The sequence below is a fragment of the Protopterus annectens genome, chromosome 4.part0 (genome assembly GCF_019279795.1).
Source record: "Protopterus annectens isolate FY-2018-M chromosome 4.part0, PAN1.0, whole genome shotgun sequence".
NCBI lineage: Eukaryota > Metazoa > Chordata > Ceratodontiformes > Protopteridae > Protopterus > Protopterus annectens.
In genome coordinates, this window is record NC_056733.1 from 47,448,670 (window position 1) to 47,471,439 (window position 22,770).

General features: G+C 41.5%; 1 protein-coding gene across 1 annotated transcript in view; it reads right to left on the reverse strand.

Moving 5' to 3' along the window:
• The window catches only part of RNF213 (ring finger protein 213), a gene marked incomplete in the record, with an annotated part of 2,890,576 nt that overhangs the window by 1,799,233 nt on the left and 1,068,573 nt on the right, over positions 1-22,770 (reverse strand). Inside the window, 1 exon segment of the mRNA XM_044069632.1 lies at positions 17,198-17,359. Coding sequence (XP_043925567.1) covers positions 17,198-17,359 — 162 coding nt within the window.

Here is a 22,770-nt window from a genome sequence, read left to right on the forward strand (position 1 = left end):
CCCATTATAGAGTACAATGCCCCTTTTGGTATGTACCTCACAAGACATCTACAACAACTGGAAAGACTGCAGAAAAACCTCACAAAGAGGATTACCGGCCTCAAACAGATGCCATATGCAGACCGTCTCAAAAATTTCTAGCTTTACTCCATCGCATATCGCCTATTCAGAGGAGCTCTCTGCCTATCATACAAAGCTATGTCAAACCCAGAGCTGTTGGACATGCTCCACTTAAAGAAATCCCAATCCCTCCGAGCTACACGCTCTAGGGACCTAAACCTTGTCACCACAATAAGCAGAACATGCTGGAGGGATAGATTCCTGTCCCAGAGACTTCCCATACTCTGGAGCAAACTACCTATCTATATATCAAACAAAGCTCCTCATTAGCACTCCAAGAAAAATCTTGATTGGATGGGAAATAGGAAATTCACCCCAGGGATCACTTCTGTGGCTCTGCTCGACAGTGGCACAGGAAAATAATTTTCTTGGGTGGCAAAAGTCAGGGTACCTTTTTGGCTAGGCTTATATAGGCCCTGGGGCCAATAGCCTAGTACCTACCTAAGAACCTATAAACAAGGAAGAAGGGGAATAACTTGTTCCAAGTGATTCTGGTGTTGTGATCAGATATTACTGAGGTACCATTGCAGTTTTCGCATATGCATTCTGGCCAATGGTAGCATGGGGATGATTGCTGCCATCAATCCCAGGAGTCGAAGGAATTACCTTGCAGTGACTGTCTGGGAGAACAAGACTTTCTGGAAGTGGGAAGCTAGAGACAGAACCTTGTCCTGTGGGAGAAAGGCTTTCATTCGGTCTATATTTATTCTGCAACCTAGGAATATCTTGCCCTTGTCTGGATTCAGGGAGGACTTCTTGAGGTTTGGAGTGAAGTGTAGATGTCTTAAGATGGAACCTTCTGACTGTGCCAGGATAAGGATGTCATCCAGATATAGGTAAATTTGGATTCTTTGGGTCCTGCAGAAGGCAATAGATAGATCTAGGCACTCTATAAACACTCTTGGGGCAGTGGATAAGCCAAAGGGCAAGGCCGTAAATTAGAAGTGCGAGGATGGGCCAGAGAAATGCAGGAAACGTCTGTGTGAGGCCATGATAGGAATGTGCAGGTAACCATCTTTTAGGTCCAAGGTGACTATGAAGGCATTATAGGGTATAAGGGGCAAGAGAGTGGGCAGTGACAGCATTTTGAAGGATGGTACCTGCAGGTAAAGGTTTAGTAAGGAGAGATCCAAAATGGGTCTCCAGGGTCCATCCTTTTAAGGAACAAGGAATAGTCGGGAGTAGAATCCCTTTCCTTCTTGCCCTGTGGGAACAGGCTCTATTGTGCCTTGTTGTTGCAGGTCTGACAGAATTTGTGGAAGGATATGGCATTGGTTTTTTGGGGGGAAATGGAATGCCTTTCCAGGGGGGAATTTCTTTCCAGGATAGGAAGTATCCTTTTTGAATAATGGTTAAGACCCATTGGTCTGTGAAGATTTTCTGCCAGAAGGGGAAACAGTGGATAAGGCGAGCTGAGAGGGGCAAATGAGCAAGGCAGTCGCGCATTATTGGGATCTCCTCTGTCCTGAAAGGGCTGTCTAAGTTGAGGAGGTGGGCCAGTGGGCCTGAATGAGTAATGTCTTCTAGTTCCTGTTATGGGCCTGGAGGAGGAGGCAGCAGAATGCGGGTTACGCCTAACAAAGGTAGTCTTAGCTGGGTAGTTCCTATAAAATTTTGGGTATAGGGGATACCAGGAGATGTTTAATATCCTGTAACTCTTTGCTTTTTTCTTGCAGATTCTTAAATAGGTCTGCAGATTGCTTGCCAAAGAAGTTGTTGTGATCCAGGGGAGCATACAAGGTCTTGGACTTGAAGTCCTCTGGCAGATTTTGTAGTCTAAGCCAAGAATATCTCCTAAGGACAGATGCTGATGCTGCACAGCGAGCAGAAGCTTCTGCAGCATCGTAGCTGCATCTTATAGAGTGTCTAGCAAATTGCAGTGCTAAGGATAATTTGGAGGAGATATCCGATTTAATGGGACTGTCAGGAATAGAAGCCAACAAAGAGGGGGCTTGGGATACTAACTCCAGGGCATACTTGGTCATGTGCGTTTGACAGTTAATGGCTCTGAAGGTCAAAGTGGAGGAAGTGTACACCTTCTTGCCTATCCTATCCATGGATTTGCTATATATCTGTGGGCAATAGGGAGGCAGAAGGGAACAACCTACACTGTTTATCCAGGGCAGTGGCAATCATTGCTGGGTCTGCTAAAGGTTGCTTTATGAGGAATTTTTGTTGTAAAAGCGGTCTGGGCAATTAGGTGTAGGGGGCGAGTCAGGAATTCTAGAGGCTGCAGAAAATGCATCCAAGTATGTAGGAAGAACAGGGGCAACAGCGGAAGGGGAGAGGGACTCCACTTGCAGCAGTTCAAAGTATCTTTTTTGGGTTTCTGTCATTATTTTGGTGATGGTTTCACCAGATGTAATGTCTTCAGGTGGAGAATCCCCTTCCACAGAATCCTCATCAGGAGAGTAATATTCTTTGGGAAAAGCAATCTGGGATGCATACGAGATGGATTAATCTGATGAAGAGTAGGTAGATTCATGTGCTTCTTCTTCTTCAGGAAGGGGAGCCATAGGAATAGAAGAAGCAGTGGTAGACCTAGGACTTGGCAGAGGCAATGTAGTTGTCGGTGAGGCAGAAGGCCTATGGGCCATAAAGGCCTGCATAAGACAGGAGATGAAGGCCTCCCAGTTTGGAGGGGCTTCAAAAGCAGGAGAAATATATTTAGTTTTCTGCTTCTTTTTGGTTGGAGTAGGTCTAGAGCTGGATTTGACAGTGGCTGTATCAGTGGTCTGAATCCTGGTCAAAGGAAGCCCAAATCTGGTTCTCCCTCAACATCGACAGGCGTCAGTGTCTGAGAAAGCTCCGTGGACGTGCCGGACGTCGGCTGTGAGTGGCCTCCGTGAGGGAGGTTGATGGAGGCGACGGATCCACTGAACACTCAACTTCTATATCGGTAGTTGGCGGGGCGTCCGGGAACAAAGTGGCAGGCGATGAAGGCCTAGGCATCTTGGCCTTGTTATGCGGAGGTTCTTGGGTGGCCTCCAAAGCAAGATCAATCCTGAGAGCCAGCCGTTTGAGGCATTGGTTTTCTAAGTAAAAGTTTAGAGCTGCCAGACAGCTACGTAAGGTCTTAGGCACAAAAGATTTACAAATAGGGCAAGCATTATGGTCGTGTTCCTGGCCTAAGGAGAAAATGCATTTGTCATGGACGTCCTTATGGGGAATCTGGCACCCGCATTGGCACTTTCACTTTTTACCTAACATCAGCTGAAAGCTACAACAACCAAGATTAAGCAATGCAAAACATCGGTAAAATATTAGAAATGCAAAAAACCAACGGGTTACTTATCTATAGTTGATCCAATGTCTGGAGAATGATCGTACGATGCAAAGTCTTCTGAGGCTGAAAAGATCTGAGGATTGTGCATGCAAATGTCACACATGGGGTCTCTGGTTTATGGCCCTATGTGTGACGTCCCATGCAGCTGCAACAGCGAAGCTGAAGCTTTTGTATAGGAGCAGACGTATGGGTCGCCTGAAGGCAGGAAAATCCCACAGCAAGAATACTGCAACATAGGAATAGAAGGACATCAGCTTTAATTTCCATAAAAGTTGAATGACCTAAATGTGAACAGATGGTGCCATATTATTACAAAAAGTTAAAGGCTCACAGTGTGGCAACTGAAACTTACAATCCAAGACATTTGGGTTTTACAGATATTATTTTAAAATACTGTGAAATTAGTACATGCATAATTTGGACAGATTTGGCCAATATCACTAAACATCTGTGCACTATCCCCTCTTGTCATACATCAATTGAAAGCTCTTGAACAGTTGAACAGTTCCCTCACTGACATCAAGGATCTATCTTGCACACTTACAAAGATATAACCTTTTGTTCGACTATAACACTAGTATTTTTGGTAAACAAAATACATTTCTGCATAAATATGCAGCACAAAAACAGCATCTACTGAAAGACCTCTGATACTAACACCTATATATAGTCTATTGTCTACCAAAGAGCTATGACATTTTACATTTTTTTTAACTGGCACCATCTACCAGATATTAGAAATCTAATGACACATGTTTATAGTAGAGGGTTTTGGAGAAAAGCTCTCAGCTAGCAAGTGGTTTCATGGCTTAGAATATCTTAGGAAGCAAAGGGGCTAATTAGCTTTCTGTTTTTCTGAATTAAATGAATGTATATCAACTCATTCTGCAAATTAAAATGTGATAATTTAACAAGGATGCTTAAAAACACAACATGAGGTTCACTGCTCTGGAAACCACTGCAGACTGGGATATCAAAACTATCCTTGTTTGTTCCATGTAGCAAACTAATGACAGTCTGCTGCACATCAGCAAAATATCTATCAGAAAATCCACTAAGTAGACAAGGTAAATGAGCACCTTCTGCTATAAAGTAAAGATGTCTCAGTTATTTTTGAGTGTAATGGGGATACTAATATAAATAGCTGCTTCTGTTTTTCTTTAGTTTTCTTTCTGTCTTTTTCCTTGTATAAGGTTTGAAATGCAGGCACTGCAATGTAGAGAGAGAAGAAGAAAAATCTGGTTAAAAGAACATGACAAAAGAAAAATTAGTGTGCTTTCTCTCATTCTTCCATAGGAAGATAACTAGGTTAAGGCTCTTAGCTTAACCTAGTTACAAGTTTAATAGAAAGCAAGTAAATAAAAATATCGACTATTATAAGGCTTTTTTTCTAGTAAACAAACGTAAGCTTGGCAGTTTTGTGTCTTGTTTTCATGTCTCTAGGAGACAATCAAAGAGAATTGGCTTATAAAAAAATGATTATTGGAAGCATTCAAAGTCTATTCTCAGCTAAGAGAGCTATAAATAATATAAAAACAGACATCACTTACTAGAAGTACATACTGTACCATACATCTTAGTATGAATAGCCCTTCTTTTAGTTTTTCTCAAGTCTGTAAGTGTGGCTGTCAGCTTGTAAAAAAAAGTTATGTCCTTACCATAACGTTCCATGTGGAGTGTTCATCTCGCCTTGGTTATTACACATGGGTTCGGAGCCGATCCTCGGCTCCGTGCCGGCCGACTGCAAGCTCTGCATCGAGAAGAAGCTCGAGGACATCTAATACCCACAATCCCCCTCTGCCTTTACCTCAGATCTAGTTTGCAAGCAAACCAGACATACAGCACGCACACATGCCAACTATATACATAAAAGTACATATATACAAAACATACCCAGAGTATGATAGTAACAGTAATACTGCAACAGCAGAAGGAGAATACTCCAGACCAGGCACCAAATCGAACGTTCTTCCTAAGGGTGGGAAGGGTGGGAGTGTAATAACCAAGCGAGATGAACACTCCACATGGACCGGTATGGTAAGGACATAACTTCTTTATGTGAGAGTGTTCAATCTCGCCTTTGTTCTTACACATGGGTAGCGTCCCTAGCTCCATGATCCTGAGGAACTCAAGGGAGAACGTTCTTGAGCACAGTGGAACCAAAGGTTGCCCTATCCCTAGAAACCCTGTCCACTTTGTAATGAGAGATAAATGTATGTGGTTTAGCCCAAGTAGCAGCCGCACAAATAGTGTCTAAAGGTAAGCGAGCTGCGTGAGCCAAGGATGTAGACACTGATCTGGTAGAATGTCCTCTGGGTTTTGCTGATAATGTTTGGTCAGAAGCTTCATAAACATATGTGATACAGTCAGTTAGCCATTTAGAAAGAGTTCGTTTTGTAACTGCAAGACCCTTTCTGCTGTCAGCAAAGGCTACAAATAGTTGATCAGATTTCCTGTGATCTTTTGTCCTATCCAAATAGAATATGAGTTGTCTATGGACGTCCAGCTTGTGCAACATATACTCCAATCTATTAGAGTGGTTTTTAAAGAAGGTGGGTAATTCAATGGATTGATTAAGATTACTAGAAGAACAAACTTTGGGAAGAAAGGATGGATTAGTGCGTAGGGATACTCTGTCGGAATGAAATATTAAATAAGGATGTTTGATCGAAAGGGCCTGAAGTTCAGACACTCGTCTAGCAGATGTAATGGCCACTAGAAATAAAGTTTTCCATGACAAAAATTTCAATGTGCAACTTGAAGCTGGTTCAAAAGGTGGCAACATCAATTTAGAGAGCAACAAGTTTAAATTCCACGGTGATGTCGGACTTCTGACTGGTGGTCTGATATGAAAAGAACCTTTTAAAAAGGCTTTACAAAGTCTGTGGGCCATAATAGGCGCACCACATTCTTCTACATGAAAGTTAGAAACGGCAGCTAACTGCACTCTTAAAGTAGCCGGGGAAGCTCCTTCATGAAATAATTCAGTCAAGAACTCTAAAACTTTATTTAATGGAGCTGTAACAGGGTCCAAATGATGTGATTCCGCCCAAAAGACAAAACGTTTCCACTTACTAGTATAAGTCTTTGTAGTGGAAGCTTTATGAGAAGCTACTAGAATATTTTGAACTGCTGATGTAAGGGGAACTGACCTGGCTAAAAAGGGAAGCGGAGCAGCCAAGCTGCTAGGTGGAGAGATTCTAGAGAAGGGTGAGGAACTCCTGACGAATGAGTCAGTAGATCTGGCTCTGGGTCCAGCATCCAAGGTCCCCGAATGCGGTGATGCAATAGAAAAGGGAACCAAATTTGACGAGGCCAGAACGGGGCAATGAGAATAATCGTCCTCTGAAGGTTGTTGGCTTTCTGTAGAAACTTTGCAATCAGGGGAAATGGTGGAAAAGCATATAGGAGACCCGGGGGCCAATCGTGTACCAGCGCGTCCCTGGGGACTTCCCCTGGAGGGGGTAATAGGGCAAAGTAGCTCCTGCATTTGGCGTTCATTGGAGACGCAAACAGATCACAGGAAGGCTGGCCCCATTTGCGAAAAATCCTTCTCGCAGCTGACTGTTTGAGGGACCACTCGTGAGGCAATAGTATTGCCCTGCTCAGCCTGTCGGCTATGACGTTGGATGACCCCGGGATGTGCGTTGCGATCAGAAAGCGACCGGTGGACTCTGCCCATTGCCAAATTCTCATGGCCTCTCTGCATAGTTGGTAAGACCTGGTTCCCCCTTGCTTGTTTATGTACCAGACTACGGACATGTTGTCTGTCTGAACTGCAATGGTCCCTGGAGGAAGAAGGGGAGCAAAGTGTTGCAACGCCAAAAACACTGCCCTCAACTCCAGAACATTGATGTGCAGATTGTACTCCAGATTGGTCCATTCGCCTTGGACTGTCTGTCCCTGAAAGATGCCCCCCCACCCTATCAGGGAAGCGTCCGTGGTTATCGTCGCAGAAGGTGCGGGTAGCACAAATTGTCTTCCGCTGGATAGGTTGCAAGTCTGTAACCACCACATTAGGTGTGATTTGCATGTTCTCGTTATCAATATTTCGTGTGTCAGTGGAAGTTGTTGGAATGACCATTGTGCAAACAGAAGCCATTGTAGCACTCTCATGTGCAGTCTTCCCAATGGTATCACAATGAGAGAAGCTGCCATGAGACCCAAAACTTTCAGAACAATTTTTGCCGGAGATTTTCTGGCCAACAGCAGAAGGGAAATGTTGAATTGAAGTGCTACTATTCTTTCTGTAGGAAGTTTTAGAACTAACTGACGCGTATCTAATTCCGCTCCTATGAATAAGATATGCTGTGATGGCTGTAGCAACGATTTTTCGAAATTTACTGAAATGCCAAGGTGTGTACAAAGTTGTAGGGTGTAATCCCTGGCTTGTATCAGTTGACGCCTGGTGGATAGAAATGGGATTATGTAACCTCTGGTAACAACGCTTTTTACCCAATTGTCTGAAGAGAGGTTTTGCCAGGCCTGAGGGTATAAAGCTAAGCGACCCCCGACTGCCTCCAGAGCAGGACAGTCGGGCCTCCTCTCAGGAGTGCTGAAAAGGTTTGTCAGGGAGGTTATCCCTGTCACCTTGGTTTTGCGGACCCCCTCTGCCGCCAGGGCGGCGTCTTCCACCTCTGCCCCCCCCTCTGCCTCTAGAGGGGGCATCACCCTGTGTGTTTGGGAAAGATCCTTGGGGTTTTCGAAACCACATTTTCCCACCACGTTGCCCTTTGGGGTACGGTCTGGAAGGGGTGGAAAAACGGACTCGACAGCAGACAGAGTCTTTCCCTCCTGTTCACACCGGTAAGGGTCTCCTTTACTTTAGGGCCAAAAAGTGTGGCTCCGTCAAATGGGGCGTTAGTAAAGGAAGACTTGAAGGCTTCCGCAAATGAACATAAACGCATCCAGGATTGCCTACGAAGAGCAATCGCTGAAGCCGCTGCCCTACTCGATCCTTCGGCTGCATAGGATATCAGCCTCATGGACGAGTTCACAATGGACATAAGGGTGTTGAGATGCGCTGTAACTTTCTCTGAGACAGCGGCATCTGTAGCACCCTGGAGGGTATCTCCCAACTCTTTCACTAGATCCCTCTGTAAACGTGTAAAATGAGTCAAGTAGTTCAGGGAACGCATAGAGAAAGCCGCTGAACTGAAAATGCGCTTCCCGTATCTGTCCATGGTCCTAGAATCTTTGTTAGGCGGATGGACAGATGAGGAAGACTCCGACATCTCCTTTTTCGTGGCCGCTGCCACCACCATGGCGTCTACTGGAACTCCTTTAGTGAGGTAAGCTTTGTCCTGTGGTGCCGTGATGTACTTATTCGGCTTCCTAGGGACTGGTTCTACCGTGTCAGGAGTCTCCCACGCCCTTCGAGCAATTAATTCCATTAACTCATCAAAGGGCGGAGTGACCCAGGAGGAGGAAGGACAGGCACCAAATGCCTTCAGCAAAACTGACTCATCCTCAGAAGGGGGGAGGGCTTGCCAATCACCTCTCTGTTTTAGGATCTCCAAGATGTCAGAAAAAGAGACATCCTCTGAAGGTGACTTAGGGGACCCTTCTGACTCATCTAAATCAGTATCAGATGTCAAGGATTCTTGTGGAGAATCCAAGTGTCTCCTCTTACACAGTCTTTTCCTAGGAACTTCTTCGTGGGAGCATCCGAAGAAGCCTCCGAGGAAGAGGGGCACCCTCCAGGGTGGCTGAGACACTGGTGCCCGACGCTTGGACGTGGCCGTGGGTGCAGAGGAGGATAACGGTCCTTTGTGGGGAGGAGAAGCTGTACCTGCTGATGTGGTTGTCTGGGTAGACAACACCCTCCTCATGAGGTCGAAGGCCCCGGGTCCCGAGTTGAGGTATCTCCCGGTTCGAAGAAATGGGAAGAATCCCGAAACAGGAGCCGAAGGCACCGACCCGAGGACGGAACCGAATCGATCCGTGCGAGGCCCGAGAGGAGCGTCGGAACGAAACATCGGTCCGACTCGGTCCCGGAACCAAGGACGGATCTTCGCCCCGAGACTCCGGTACGGATCGGATGGAGTCGAGGTGAACGGTGCCGACCGAGAAAAAGACGGTTCTGGCACCGAGGGCTCCACAATCATCAGTTCAGCTTCTTCCGGCTCGAAGACTGGACAGGTCTCGGAGGAGGAACAGGTGGAGATAGTGGCAGGCCTTCAAGTCTCGACATCAACTGAGAGGAGACCGAGATAAGCTTAGATAGGGCCGTATGCTCCATCAGCTTCTGCACCACACGGTCCATATCGGTGTCGGAAAGGGGCCTAGAAGAACGAGTCGAAGGGATCGAAGACGGAGCCGACCTCAGCAGAGTCGGTGGAGGGAGCTCCGTCACCGGTTCCAAGACTCGAGGCTCGGAAACTGCCAACAGTTGAACACTCGGCCCCGAAGTCTGTGGAACGGTTGATCTAACTAGACCCGAAGAGCTCGGAGCCGATGACTTTGGCTCCGACGCCTTCGACCCCTTCGAAGACTTGGATGCCTGGTCTGAAGCATCCAGAGCCTCCTGGAAAGAGGGTTTCAGCAATCCTCTGTCCATCAGTTTCCTGCGCCTGTCTGTCATGACCCTCCCACTAAAAGAGTGACAAATAGAGCAGTCCTCTTGTAAGTGGAGAGGGCCAAGACAGTAGACACAGGAACTGTGGTTGTCTGTGACCGATATCTTTTGGCCACACTGACAACGTTTGAAGCCAGATTTTAATTTTTCTGACATAACAAGAAAAGAGAGACAGTCCAGTCCAGTAAAAGTCACTTCCAATGAAAAAAGTCAAATCCGGTAATATGTGTCAATTCCTTGATAAAACAGACTACAACAAATACTTTAGTCAAAGTAATCCAAGTAGGGGTGGTAGGCCCCGAAAAACTCTGTACCCTTTAGTTAAACTAGGTAACTAATCTAAGGAACCGAGAAATCTAAGTCCACTCACACACCTACTCTAACTTTTCATTGACTAGATTTAAAGTAATTTTTTTGAAAAATCTAAACAGAAAGATAAATTCTTATCTGTAAAAGCCTCGAGCTAGTCCCCAGCGATGCGTATGCAGCAGCGGCAAACTAGATCTGGGGTAAAGGCAGAGGGGGATTGTGGGTATTAGATGTCCTCGAGGTTCTTCTCGATGCAGAGCTTGCAGTCGGCCGGCACGGAGCCGAGGATCGGCTCCGAACCCATGTGTAAGAACAAAGGCGAGATTGAACACTCTCACATCATCTGTTACTATTATGAGGGGGAAAACTTCAATATTTGAAAATGTGCATAGTTTTGTGTGCTAGTATTAATTTGTTTTATGAGCTATTGGGGGTGTTTAGTGTTTCATTTGAGGGATTTCAATAAAACAAAAAGTTTTATAAGATGTGATATAGGCTTAAATGGATATGACATGAAACAACTGTATAAAAGACCAGCCTGCCAACCAGTATATGCATGTAACACAAACGCTGGAACTAGACATTTAACAAAAAAGCTGTTTTACATAAAAGGTTGGAATAACTTTATAGGATAATGATGAAGCTTTCTGTGCAGACTTTAAATGTCAATGGTCTCACACATAAATAGAATGAAAAAAAGTAGCGAACTATATTAAAAATGTAGAGTGCAAACAGCTATGCTACAGGAGACAAACTTGGAAAGAAGTGAAAATATGAATTTGATAAAGTAAGCTTTTCAGGATAGTTATTCAACAGAATACCTGGGGCAAATGAAAAAAGTAGTACTTATATTAATTGCAAGAGGAGCTCCAATAATGATAAAAGAAGATAAAGATTGACAGTTTTTCTAAGACAAAAATCAAGATCCCAAGGATAAGCAACCTGTATTCCAGGAGGCTTTGTAAGCAACATACCTTTCAAAAACATTCTGACACAAGACTGCATTAAAAGAGGGGTTCCAGAGCCAAATATAATAAAATGGTCAAAAAATGAACCTTGACTGAGGAGTAAGACAGACCATAGGACAGCATCTCACAGAAATACTGAAGAACCTGAGAAATACTAACCCTAAATTGGTGCTAGTTCTTTTCTTGCACCAATTAAAAAACCTTTTCCATTTACTAATATATGACATTCTAGTAGCAGGATTTCTTACCTCCATTAATGCCTGCTACACATCCTCAGAAAAAAAATTGCCTAAAAGGTATTAAAACTATAATCCAGACAGCCAGATGTAATTGTTTGGGGTTGGGATTAAACACTCCTGGTCTTGTGTGAGTAAATCCAGTCTTTGAAGAAGCTTGTAATAATTGTCACTGACCATTTTCAAAAGGAGAGAAAGTGCAGTTGTGTAAGAACTTACCATAACAGTAGATGTCCTACTGGTCACTGTTACAGTCCTCCTGGCATATATGTGGTCACTACTGACATCTGGCCAGGGTACCAAATCTTCAAGATCATACGCCCTACTCATGACTTCAGCTCCTATGCATTGGGTATATAGACAAATGTAAGAACATGGAGCCTCAGACTACTTCCAAGCCAGCAGCCTGAAAACTAATGACAGAGAGAGACTGGTCAGTTAGGAAGGGTGTAGCTCAAACAGGAAAGGAAACTCCCCTGTTCTCACTTAACAGAGCAGAGTTTAAAGCAAAGGGGAGAAAAATAAGAAAGTTGAAGTGAGGCAGATTAGAGGGGATGGAGGGTGGGATGGAATATTGTAACCATGATCAGCAGGACATATACTGTTAAAGTGAAATACTTGCACAACTGTACTATGTCTTGACAGAAGTTACTGTTGGGGTATTTCTGACATATGGGTGATTCCTACAGCCGAAGGAAGAAGGAACGGTGGTTGGCTACTGAGTAGAAGTGTTATCTAGCAATCTGGACAGGTATGACCTAGCAAAGGCTGCCCTGGAACTAGAGAAAGTATTGATTGTGTAGTCTTTGGTAAAGGTATGTACAGAAGACCAAATGGCAGCCTCAAAGATAGACCTGGAGTCTACTCCTTTGTTAAAAGCTCTTGAGGAAGCCACTGCCCTAGTGGAATGTGCTTTAGGCAGGTAGGCAAGTTTGTACATACCGCAAGTAGCAGAAAGAGATAGCTTTAGAAATCCAAGCTGCTTTAGTTTGCTTGAAGACCAGCTGGCCCAGCTTAGGGCTAATAAGTGATACAAACAGCTGGTCAGTCTTTCTGAAGAGTTTATTTTTGTCCAGATAAAATCTCAGCTGCCTATGAATGGCCACAGAATGTAAGATACCCCTCCATTTTGTGGATTGCTTTAGTGGCTGCTAAACGTTGAATCTTAGCGTTGGGCTTCCCAATGGTTCCCTTAAACTTTTCTACTAATTTGTTTAAGAGTGTTCTTAAAGTAGTGAAAAAGAAATCTCTTATAAGCAGTAAGCAATTTATTTTTCTTTTATACAATTTATTTGTATTAGTATTCCATCACAGTTTTTTTTTTAATTTCTCATTATATTTGCTGTAGCTAGGGACAGCCTCATCAATACAACTCTTTTAGTGGGTATAGAAGTCAGAGGAATAAAAGCAGCTTTAGTAATGGGATTCATCAGATGAGAAGTACAGCAGAATTTATTTAGCTCAACAAGTACCTGAAGAAGGTTTGCTTTAGTGTGTCCCTAAACACAAAGGAATTTACAGGGGAAGCACCAGCAGTTTTAAAGGAAAATATCACTAATTTATGGTCTGATTTAACAAAGCAGGGTGATATATATGGAGCTGTGTAAGAAGGGGTTATATTTGTGAGGACCAGATCCAGGATAATGGGCCACTACTACGATGGTTAATCATTTGTAAAAAAAAGAGTTACCACTTACAATGTCAAGTAAATGTTGGATATTCAGACTGTAGGGACAGTTGGAAGCCCTCCAATAAGATGTTGGGAATAATGGGGATTTCAGCTAATTTCTTATGACAGCTATCATGCTCGGAAGGTACATATAACTAGCTATAAAGATGCAATTACTCTTGCTTATGGTGATTTAGACATCAGGAGTTCAAATGTAGCATCCTGAGAAATCTGTTGTAGGGTGATGACATCCTTGTTAAATACTGATTCTCCCTCATAATATATGCATATATATTTATTATTTACTGACATCTGATTACTGGGGAAGTCCAACTGGGTAGCAGCTCATTTTCAGTGGAGGCCCAGAGGAAAAAAAGCTCCAAAGTATTACAAAATATTTTAAGGGCAATAATTTTGTAATCTTCAAAAATAATATTAAAAAAAATCTACAGTTTAAACAACTACACCAAATTAGACATAGCATGAAAACATTGGTTAAGAATAGATAAAGTTATATGACAATGACTTAATATTCCCAGTTTACAGAGAAATTAAAGCTAAGTAGTGTAACACAAACAGGAACTGCAATATAAAGTGAGAGAAAAATCAGGCTTATGGTATATTTAGAGAGAAAGCCAAGGGAGAGAAATTGATAAAAGTAAAGAAGTGAATGAAGAAGGGAGAGTAAACAGGTGCAAGGTATGAATAGGTACATGTTCACATTTAGGCATACAGTTTATTTTGGTGTTGATCAAGAACAGAGCCAGCTTTTGGCTAGGAAGTCTTTCAGAATGGTTTTGAAGGATGGCAGGAAGGGAGAGAATTGACCTGATGGATACAAGTAAGGAGTTCCAGGCCTTAACAACATGGCATGAGTATTGTCAATGCCCAGCAGATACGATAGGTTTGTGAACAGGCAGGAATTTTGATCACTGGTTCATAATGACCAATGGGGGAACATAGCTATGGAGAATGTTATTTAGTGCTGGACAAGTAGATGGATTCTGGATAATTTTATAGGTGTTAAGAAGCTGCTTATATTTTAGGTGATATGGTAGGTCTAAACAAGTTAGACATTTTAGTACTATATAGTGGTGGGTTTTCAAACAGGCTGCAAATTTAGGAACCTAACTAACACTGATCGCATTTTGCTTTTTTGATGCCTGTAAGGGTAGGAGTTCCATAAAGAAGTGTGGGGAGGAAATAGGTAGTGGCAAATGTAGCTTTGGTTGAATATGTGAGAACGTTTTTGGTTCTTTAAAGCATCCCTAGTTTTTGATGAGTTTTTCTTATGCAGTCTTGTACATGCAGGTCAAATTTAAGATCATCATCCTGTAGAATCACAAATAATTTGCTATGAGAAGTGACTTCAATGGTTGTATTATCAAGAGAGAGGACTTTAAGTTTATTTTTTTATGGGAAAGGGATCTGGGGAAAAAAATAGTAGTTTGTTTTTAGGGTTGACCATGAGTTTTGGGTTACAAAGACAAGTTTCAGTTGTTGTCAAAGCATCCCAAGTTATAGTTTTGGAGGTGTGCCATGTTGTCATATATGCAAATGAGTTTGACGTCATCTGCACATTGTCTTAAGAAGGCCTGGTGTAGGGATGTGTGGAGGGTGAGGGTGAGAATGCTAAAGAGGAGGGGACCAAGGATAGAACCTTATGGTACACCAGTGGTGACAGAGGTATGCAGAGAGGGTGGAGGTCCCATTTTACTGATTGGTACCTATTGGATAGGTAGCTTTTGAACCACAGAGGGGTGAGCTAAGAGAGACATAATGAGGATATTTGTCAAAGGCTTTAGACAAGTCTAGAAATAAGGGGGGAGACTAGTTTGCCATTATCTCTAGCTTTATTGACAGTATCAATATAGGTTAGAAGTGCAGTATTAGTAATAAGGGAAGAACGGAAACCATGTTTTGTGGGTGAAAGGAGTTGTTCCTGCAGAAGACAGTTCAGAAATTGTTTTTAAATACATTTTTCAAGTATTTTGGAGGTGGGGATAAGATATTAAGGTCTGCTGAATTTGTTCCTTTGTGCAAATGGATAATGTGTGACTTTTTCCAAAGAGAGGGAACATGGGATTCCTGGACTGACCTATTTATAAAGATTGAGACATGGTACTCAATATCAGCTGCTAATTTTTACTGTACTCCCTTGGAAAGTCATCAGCTGAAGAAAAGCATTGTTTGAGTTTAAGAGTAGTTTTATATAGGATGTGAGCACAGGTTTAAAGGTGACAGTAAATGTGGTGATACGTGGCTGCTGAACATGGTCAGGATTAGATGCAGGAGTATCCTTGGTTAGAGATATCTATGAAATAAGAGTTGAACTGTATTGCTGTTTTGAGTGATGAGGTATTGGGAAAGGGGTTAGAGTTGAATTTATGGGTCTATATTTCCTGATTGAAAGACACCTTCATCGAACGCCTCTTCGTCGACCAATAAACAGTGAAGTCTCAGATCTCTAAAAGGTCACTTCAGCAAATTTTTTTCCTAGGGGGAAAAAAAAATGCTTGGTCAACCAAAAAACACACGATCTTTCAGACCCTACAAAGTGGGGTCTTTGCCCCCCACACCCCCCTAAATAAATATACCAACTCTGAGATTGCATTACAGTGGAGAAAAGACATATTCCGGATGACAGCCAAGCATTTTTTCCCCTGGGAAAAAATTCACTGAAGTAGCAGTTCTGAGATTTGGGAGTTCGCTGTTTATTGGTCAATCAAGAGGCATTCGATGAAGATGTCTTTCAACAAGGTAATATTCACCCGAATTTATGGCCAGGATGCAATATTTCTTTAATGGCTGTCCAGAATTTTTTAGGGTTCCGTTTACTATTATTCTTAAAGTTATTATAGTATATTTCTTGCCTTCATTTACTTGCAGTGTAGTATGATTGTGAAGCATTCTGAAGTTTTCAAGATACTGTGGTATTTCATATTTTTGCATTCTTTTTATGCTTTTTTCTATCCTGCATTAGCATTCTACTCTTTTTGGACAGCCAAACTGCAATTATTCGTTTTTAGTCTCTTCCTTTTGGAGGTGCAATGGCTATTCAGGATATTCAGCAAAGTTGTAATGAATTCATTTACATCATCTAATGGAAGAATTTTTAGTAAGTCCCAGTTAATAGATGAAAGGGTAGTAATGACATTTCTGGGTTAAACTTGGAAAGTTGAGTGCTGTTTTATAAACATGCTGTTTAACTGGATGCGTGAGATGGCTAGTCATATAGACTGGGAAATGATCACTGCAGGATCAGACATTGTACCAGAGGTGGTGCATTTGCCAAGTTCTGATCTAGTCTAATAGTTAGTCTGTCTTACTACACTGCATGGGACTATTAATAGTTGTGAGAAAGCAAAAAAGTTCACACATTCCTTTCACTCACGGAGCATGAGAGATCAAGGTGATCACCTTTACATGGTTTGCAGAGAACAAGTGATCAAAGGCAGTAATGTAGCATCAGAGTTCTACCAACACACAAAACATAATGCTGTGCAGCTGGCTCGATAAGCAAAAAGAATGAATCCTCAAGAAGGTGAAAAAATTACAGCTGAGAGATGAAACATTCTTTCAACAGCACTAATGATTTCCAGCTACTTTGCATTATACTAGAATAAGTCAATTTTTGTTTCCAAATATCCATTTTAGTAAAATATATAATAGTTAAAACATCTTTATAACTGTACTAGCTGAGAAACTGCACACTAAGCTAAGCATCTGATATAACTCAGCCATAGGACTGTTAAACCCTTTTAGAAGACTGGGGAGCAACCATTCTTCACCTCAGTTAAATAGGCAGGATGTCTGTGCATAGCTGTAGCTGTAAAACAGTGGCATCACTGTTACAGCAGTTTAGTGTGGGGAGACTATGTCCTTTGCAATGTTAATATAAAGACACTCAGATTATAAGCACTTAAAACTTTTCATTTCCATCTTAACAAAACAAAAGATTCAAAAACTCTAGCAAGCTTTTTCATTACTAAATGATCATCTTACCTTTTCATTATTGAAGGACAATCTTACCTTTAACAGACACTGCAATGTTTTTGCACATTTTTAGAAGACTCTCTACCCACAGTTTTTCTTCTACAAGTTTTTCTAATTCTGTTCGTCTCAAAAGCAGCACTGACTCCATTGCACTGATCTTATTCTTCATCACTTCCCCCGATAAAAAGGGTTTATTTTCTAAAAAACATGGTACAATGTCAGAAATTTCTGAACGCATTAGGTACAAACATTTATATAATATGCAAGATAAAAAACAAAAAAATTAAGTAAACAAAGTTACTAAAATAAGCAAAACAAGTTAAACATATAAATAGAGTTACTATAAACATGTAGTAACAAGTTGCATTCAACACTGACATTCTAATAGAACAATTTTATTTTATTTTGCATTTGTTTACCAGGAAAGTTTGTCTGAGCATAGAAAAACTTGTTTACATTGGAGTTGTGGGGAGAAAAACTCCATAAATATTGAATAACAAGAAAACAAAAGGATGTTTACATCACACATGTCCAAAAAGATCATACTTACAATGATAAGGGAAAATACAAAGTTGAGAAAATATGCTTTTAGGCATTGAAGATTACACTGGTTATACATTACAGATTATGAATTACATAGATATTACATCCCAAGACATAGAGGAAACCATGTATAACAGTGCAGTGCAGTTTTATGTAGAGAAAGAGAAGGAGAAAACTAGTGGGTGAATGTTATAACAATAATACATGATAGAACAGAAATAGGATGAAGTAGATGTGGAATAAGAGGTGCCATATGAGAGGAGAGGATAATTACAACAAGGAGAGGATTAGCAGTAGGATGAAGTATATTATACCAAGGTATGGAGAGTACGGATGCATGTGGTGTTGTGTAAACAGCAACAGTAGAGAGTTAAATATAACTCAGACGCCAATTACCAACTCCTGACATTTATTTTCGTTAGTAAACAGAACTTAACTTGGAATAAAACCACACAAGGGCCAAACCTAATGAACACACACATCTAATTGTGAAGTCCAATCTGTGAAAACAATGGAACACCATAATTGCTTCTTTTTTTATTTATCCTTTATTTAACAGGCACATTTCGTTACATATAAAAATCTGCTTTCAAGAATAACACGAGTTTTGTATTTGACAATGTGGCTTGCTCATATTTGCAGACTGTGCAGTCAAATACTAAGGGAATCAAATTCTGGTCAGGAAGATAAAGCCTGTCAAGCAGCTCATTGTTTTGTTTCACTAAAGCTACTTACTAACATCCTGCCTGCATCCTTCAATGGCTGATGAATGAAATCACTAATACATATTCAGCACAAATACACATAGCACTGTTTCCAAACTTGTAGTAAAAATACTGCACTGACACACTGAAACAGCGTATCAATTTTATAAGAAAGAAACTCGCACAAAAAGTGCTTCTGGGGGGGGGGGGGCATGCTGTGAACACTGAAACCTAAGAACCAATAAATCTCTAAATGTATTAACTGTGCATACTTGGGAGTAAGGCAAAACTTACTTTTCAAATAAAATGGGTGTTGATTAAAAATGAATGACTACTACCATTTTGAGTAACTTGGTAAAATCATACCCACTATTTTCACAACAGGGTCAGAGTGCACAACCATCCTGATCAGTATCAGGTCCTGCTGCTTTTAAAAAAACTTGGGCCCATACAAACAGGAGGTCCAATGTTTTGCTCTCTTCAAGGCAACAAAATAATTTATTTTGGTTCATGCCATCCAAAGTGCACATACATTTGAATAAAATAACCAGCTAGGGTTAAAAAGTAAACAAAATAAAAACAAACAGAATAGCTTGGAACACCGAGTGGTACTTTTATTAGAAAAAAAAGAATAAGTGCTTTCACCTACATTACTTGACAGACTTCTTTAGATTTGTTTTTGTTCATTTTAAACTATAAATAAACTTAATTCAAAACTTGGAACAGTTTTCCAGTGTCACTTAAGAGTTTGTTTGACCTCTTGCTTTCAAAATGTTACATTCTATTTCTTTACTAGAAGTGACTCCCTCTAAACTAAATGTCTCAGCTAATCTTACAATTAATCTTATGCAATGGACTTCAACTTGGGAATTCCCTTAGAAGATTTTTCATTCTAATCTCCTGTCTTCTCCTTGACCTTTGCAAGGAGACGGCCCTTTCTCAAATACAAGGGAAATGGAAAGGAGGAGTTTATAATGGATATGTTACTTTTTATGCTTATTAATGCTTATCTGTTAGCTTAAAAGTACTGCAACAGCTGCAAATTATTTGCTATTTAGCCGAGTACAGTTTGACTTTGTTAGAGTTCATGAGAGCTGAACAAACAGATGGTAAATGCTTTTTGCAATCATTTAACCTTGAATGAAAATTAGGTACTCTTTACTTGCTTAGAATGTCTCTTGAGATAAGTCTGTTGAAAATGAACACAAACCATGTCAGGACTGAAGCAGGAGAAAGTTTTAAGCTATCCTCCCATACGAATACCTTGTTATCTGTTTACTCTTCTTAGCCTCGGAAACATGTGTTTGTGTTTTAATCACAAGATGAGAAAGATTTGATTTTTGTATTAACCAATCTATTTTTTTTGGAAATGTTAAGATATAAAAAGGGTTATATGTATGCATACAGTTGAATCTTCCTATTCTTAGATATTCCAGTATCATGACGCTTTATAATAAATAATATGTTTGCATCCAAAATCTCTTGACAATCTGTTTTAAATTGAATAGTGCATGACATTATCTGCTAACAAGTGTTCCATTTCAGATGCTGGCTTGTCTGGTACTGTTTTACCTAAGATTAATTTGTTTTGCTTCACATCATTGAAGACTGTGGCAGGGATCTCTTTGTTAAATACTGGGTGCCCATTCCAGTAAGTGTTTTTAACTTGCATTTTTGTCTGAGTTCCTGTGGGTTTCAGTGATGTCAGTGCAGCTTTGGACTGTATGCACATCATTTATTGCACTGGTGAATGCATTCTATGTTTAGGTTTATGTTCACAGTTGTGAGGTTTTTCTTCTAGTATATGCTATATGCTTTAACTGGGAGGAGCCTGTTATTTCAACTAAATTGGGTTTCAGTCATAAATGCACAGCAGGGAGGGGCCATGCAATCACTGGATGTGCATGGTTGACTGCTTGTATGAATCTGTATGCATGACTGTGTGTGTTCTGTGGTAATTAAAAAAAAAAAAAGAAGAGAGGGGTTGACTAACAACACAGTGTACTGCATTTTATATTATGGGCATGTCAGGCAGTAAAGATTACTAAACCATCTGCTGGTTCTCTAGCCCATTGCATGTACCATGTATATGGGCCAACGTCTTGTCAGTATATAGCATACTGGCAAAAACTAACAAAGCCCAACTTAAAATATAGTAATAAATGTCTAAGGCTCAAATCTGGTAGTAGTACAAAGTCCTGCCACATCTGTAATTTAAACTACAAGACTATGGCCCAGCAGGGTTTAAAATTCAAACACAGAGATTTTACAATAATTCTACTTTTCATTTTTAGAAAATGTATAGTTGCTCATGTTTTTCTTCTTGCAAAGGGCTGGGGATGAAAAGGAAATGTACTTAGTTTTTTTTCTGAATGTTTTTACTTAAATGGAAAATCAAGGAAAATGTGACACGAGTCTAACCAGAGATGAAAAGCTGCAACTCCATATAATTTTAGCCTGCTAAACACTAATGTATGAAAAAAAGGATGAAGGAGGGAAGAGAAGTAATAATGTAACAGTGATCATTTAGACATCTACTACTCTGCTAAGTTTTTACACAACTACACTATGTCCTATCTTGGTCAATGTTGCAGTAACATCCTGTCCACCTGGTGAATCTGGGCATACTGGGGCAATGCAGCAATTGCCTTATGTACACAGATGACCCTCTCCTCCTACCACCCAACACTACAACCTGCGAGAGATGCACTTACATAGCCAAACTGGAAGCAAAGCTCTCTCTAGCCAAGATTGTGCTAGATGATCAAGAGGAGACACCCACACTACACCTCAAGCAACACAAAGCCCTTCAAAACCCTCACATAGCAACACTAAACCCACATATGCGGGGGCCCTTAACATTAACCTGCCCAAGCAACAAGGACCGCTGAAGCTGAAACGCAAACAAACACCAATCACAACCAAAGTATCACATAGCTCACAACACCAGTGTGCCCCCCAACAACAGCCCCTAAGGCAAGACAACGTACCATAGGTGACTCTATAGTCAGGCACACTGATGTCCCACTCACCATGCTAAGCAAGGAGAAAATTACAGTCAGCTGCCTGTCGGGTGCCAGGATCTGCCACATAACGCATGCACTCAAGTCACTCCACAACAAGTACAAATATGGCTCTGTCATTGTCCATGTTAGAGTGAATGACTTGAGACAGACCTCCCTGGAGTACATGAAAAGAGACATGCAAGAGCTCTTGGATCATGTGGCCCAGGCAGGTATGACCTTAGCCCTGAGTAGCATCCTGCCTTCGCCCAGAATGATACCACAGTATAAGGACAAAATGATTGACTTCAACAATTGGCTAAACTTCTGGTGTCATTCAAAGGGAATCCAGTATCTGTCTGCCTGAGAAGACATGATCGACAAACTATGATGTTTTGGCAGTGACTGTCTGCACCTGTCGCCCCCTAGGATTCAGGTTACTGGCCAAGGCTCTTGCCACCCTTATAGTGCCTTTTTTAGGCAAGGCTAAAAGGACAAAACCACCACCATAACAGGTACAAGTATGTAAAATCTACTCAATGCTAGAAGCCTAAACCTCAATATGCACTCTTGAGGTACTCCTAAAAATGGAGAACATCAATATCTGTGCAGTAACTGAGACCTGGTTCAAGGCTCCAGAGAGCACCCCTGAATACCAGGCTACAACTCTTACCACACTTCGGCCACAAAACCATGACTGAAACACTAAAGGTGGAGGAGTGTCTATATTCACCAAGGACATTCACACCTCCAGGCTAGCTGCCCAACACAATGCATCCGAAATTCTCTAGGTGCAACTAACACTAGGTAAGACTGCAATTCAAATTGTAGCTTGCTATAGATTCCCCACCATGCCCCCATGATTCTCACTAGACCTATCTGCACATACTAAAAATATTAAGATACAACCAAACACCCTAATACTGGGTGATTTCAACTACCCTGCCATTAACTTGGAAAACTACTCGTGTACGAACACCTTTGCCCAATGGTTCTTGGAATTAATAAATTCCAACGCCCTGGATCAACTAATCCATAGCCCCACTAGGGGCTCCAATATCCTGGACCTGGTCATTACCAACATGGGAAATCGATGCTCTACACCAGTGGTCACCCCCTCGTTGGTTAGGTCTTACCATAAGCTAATCACCTTTAACATCCACATCCCACCTCCAACTCCCAGTAAGGAAACTTTCGTAAAAAACTTCTCCAAGGCCAACTTCATGCTACTCAAGTCAGAAGTGACAAACTTCATGACACCCATGCAGACAGGAACTGAAAGCTCGACTGCCGAATCCTACACTAAAGCACTGTACGAGCACATCCACTCATGCATGAATCATGCCATCCCAAACAGAAC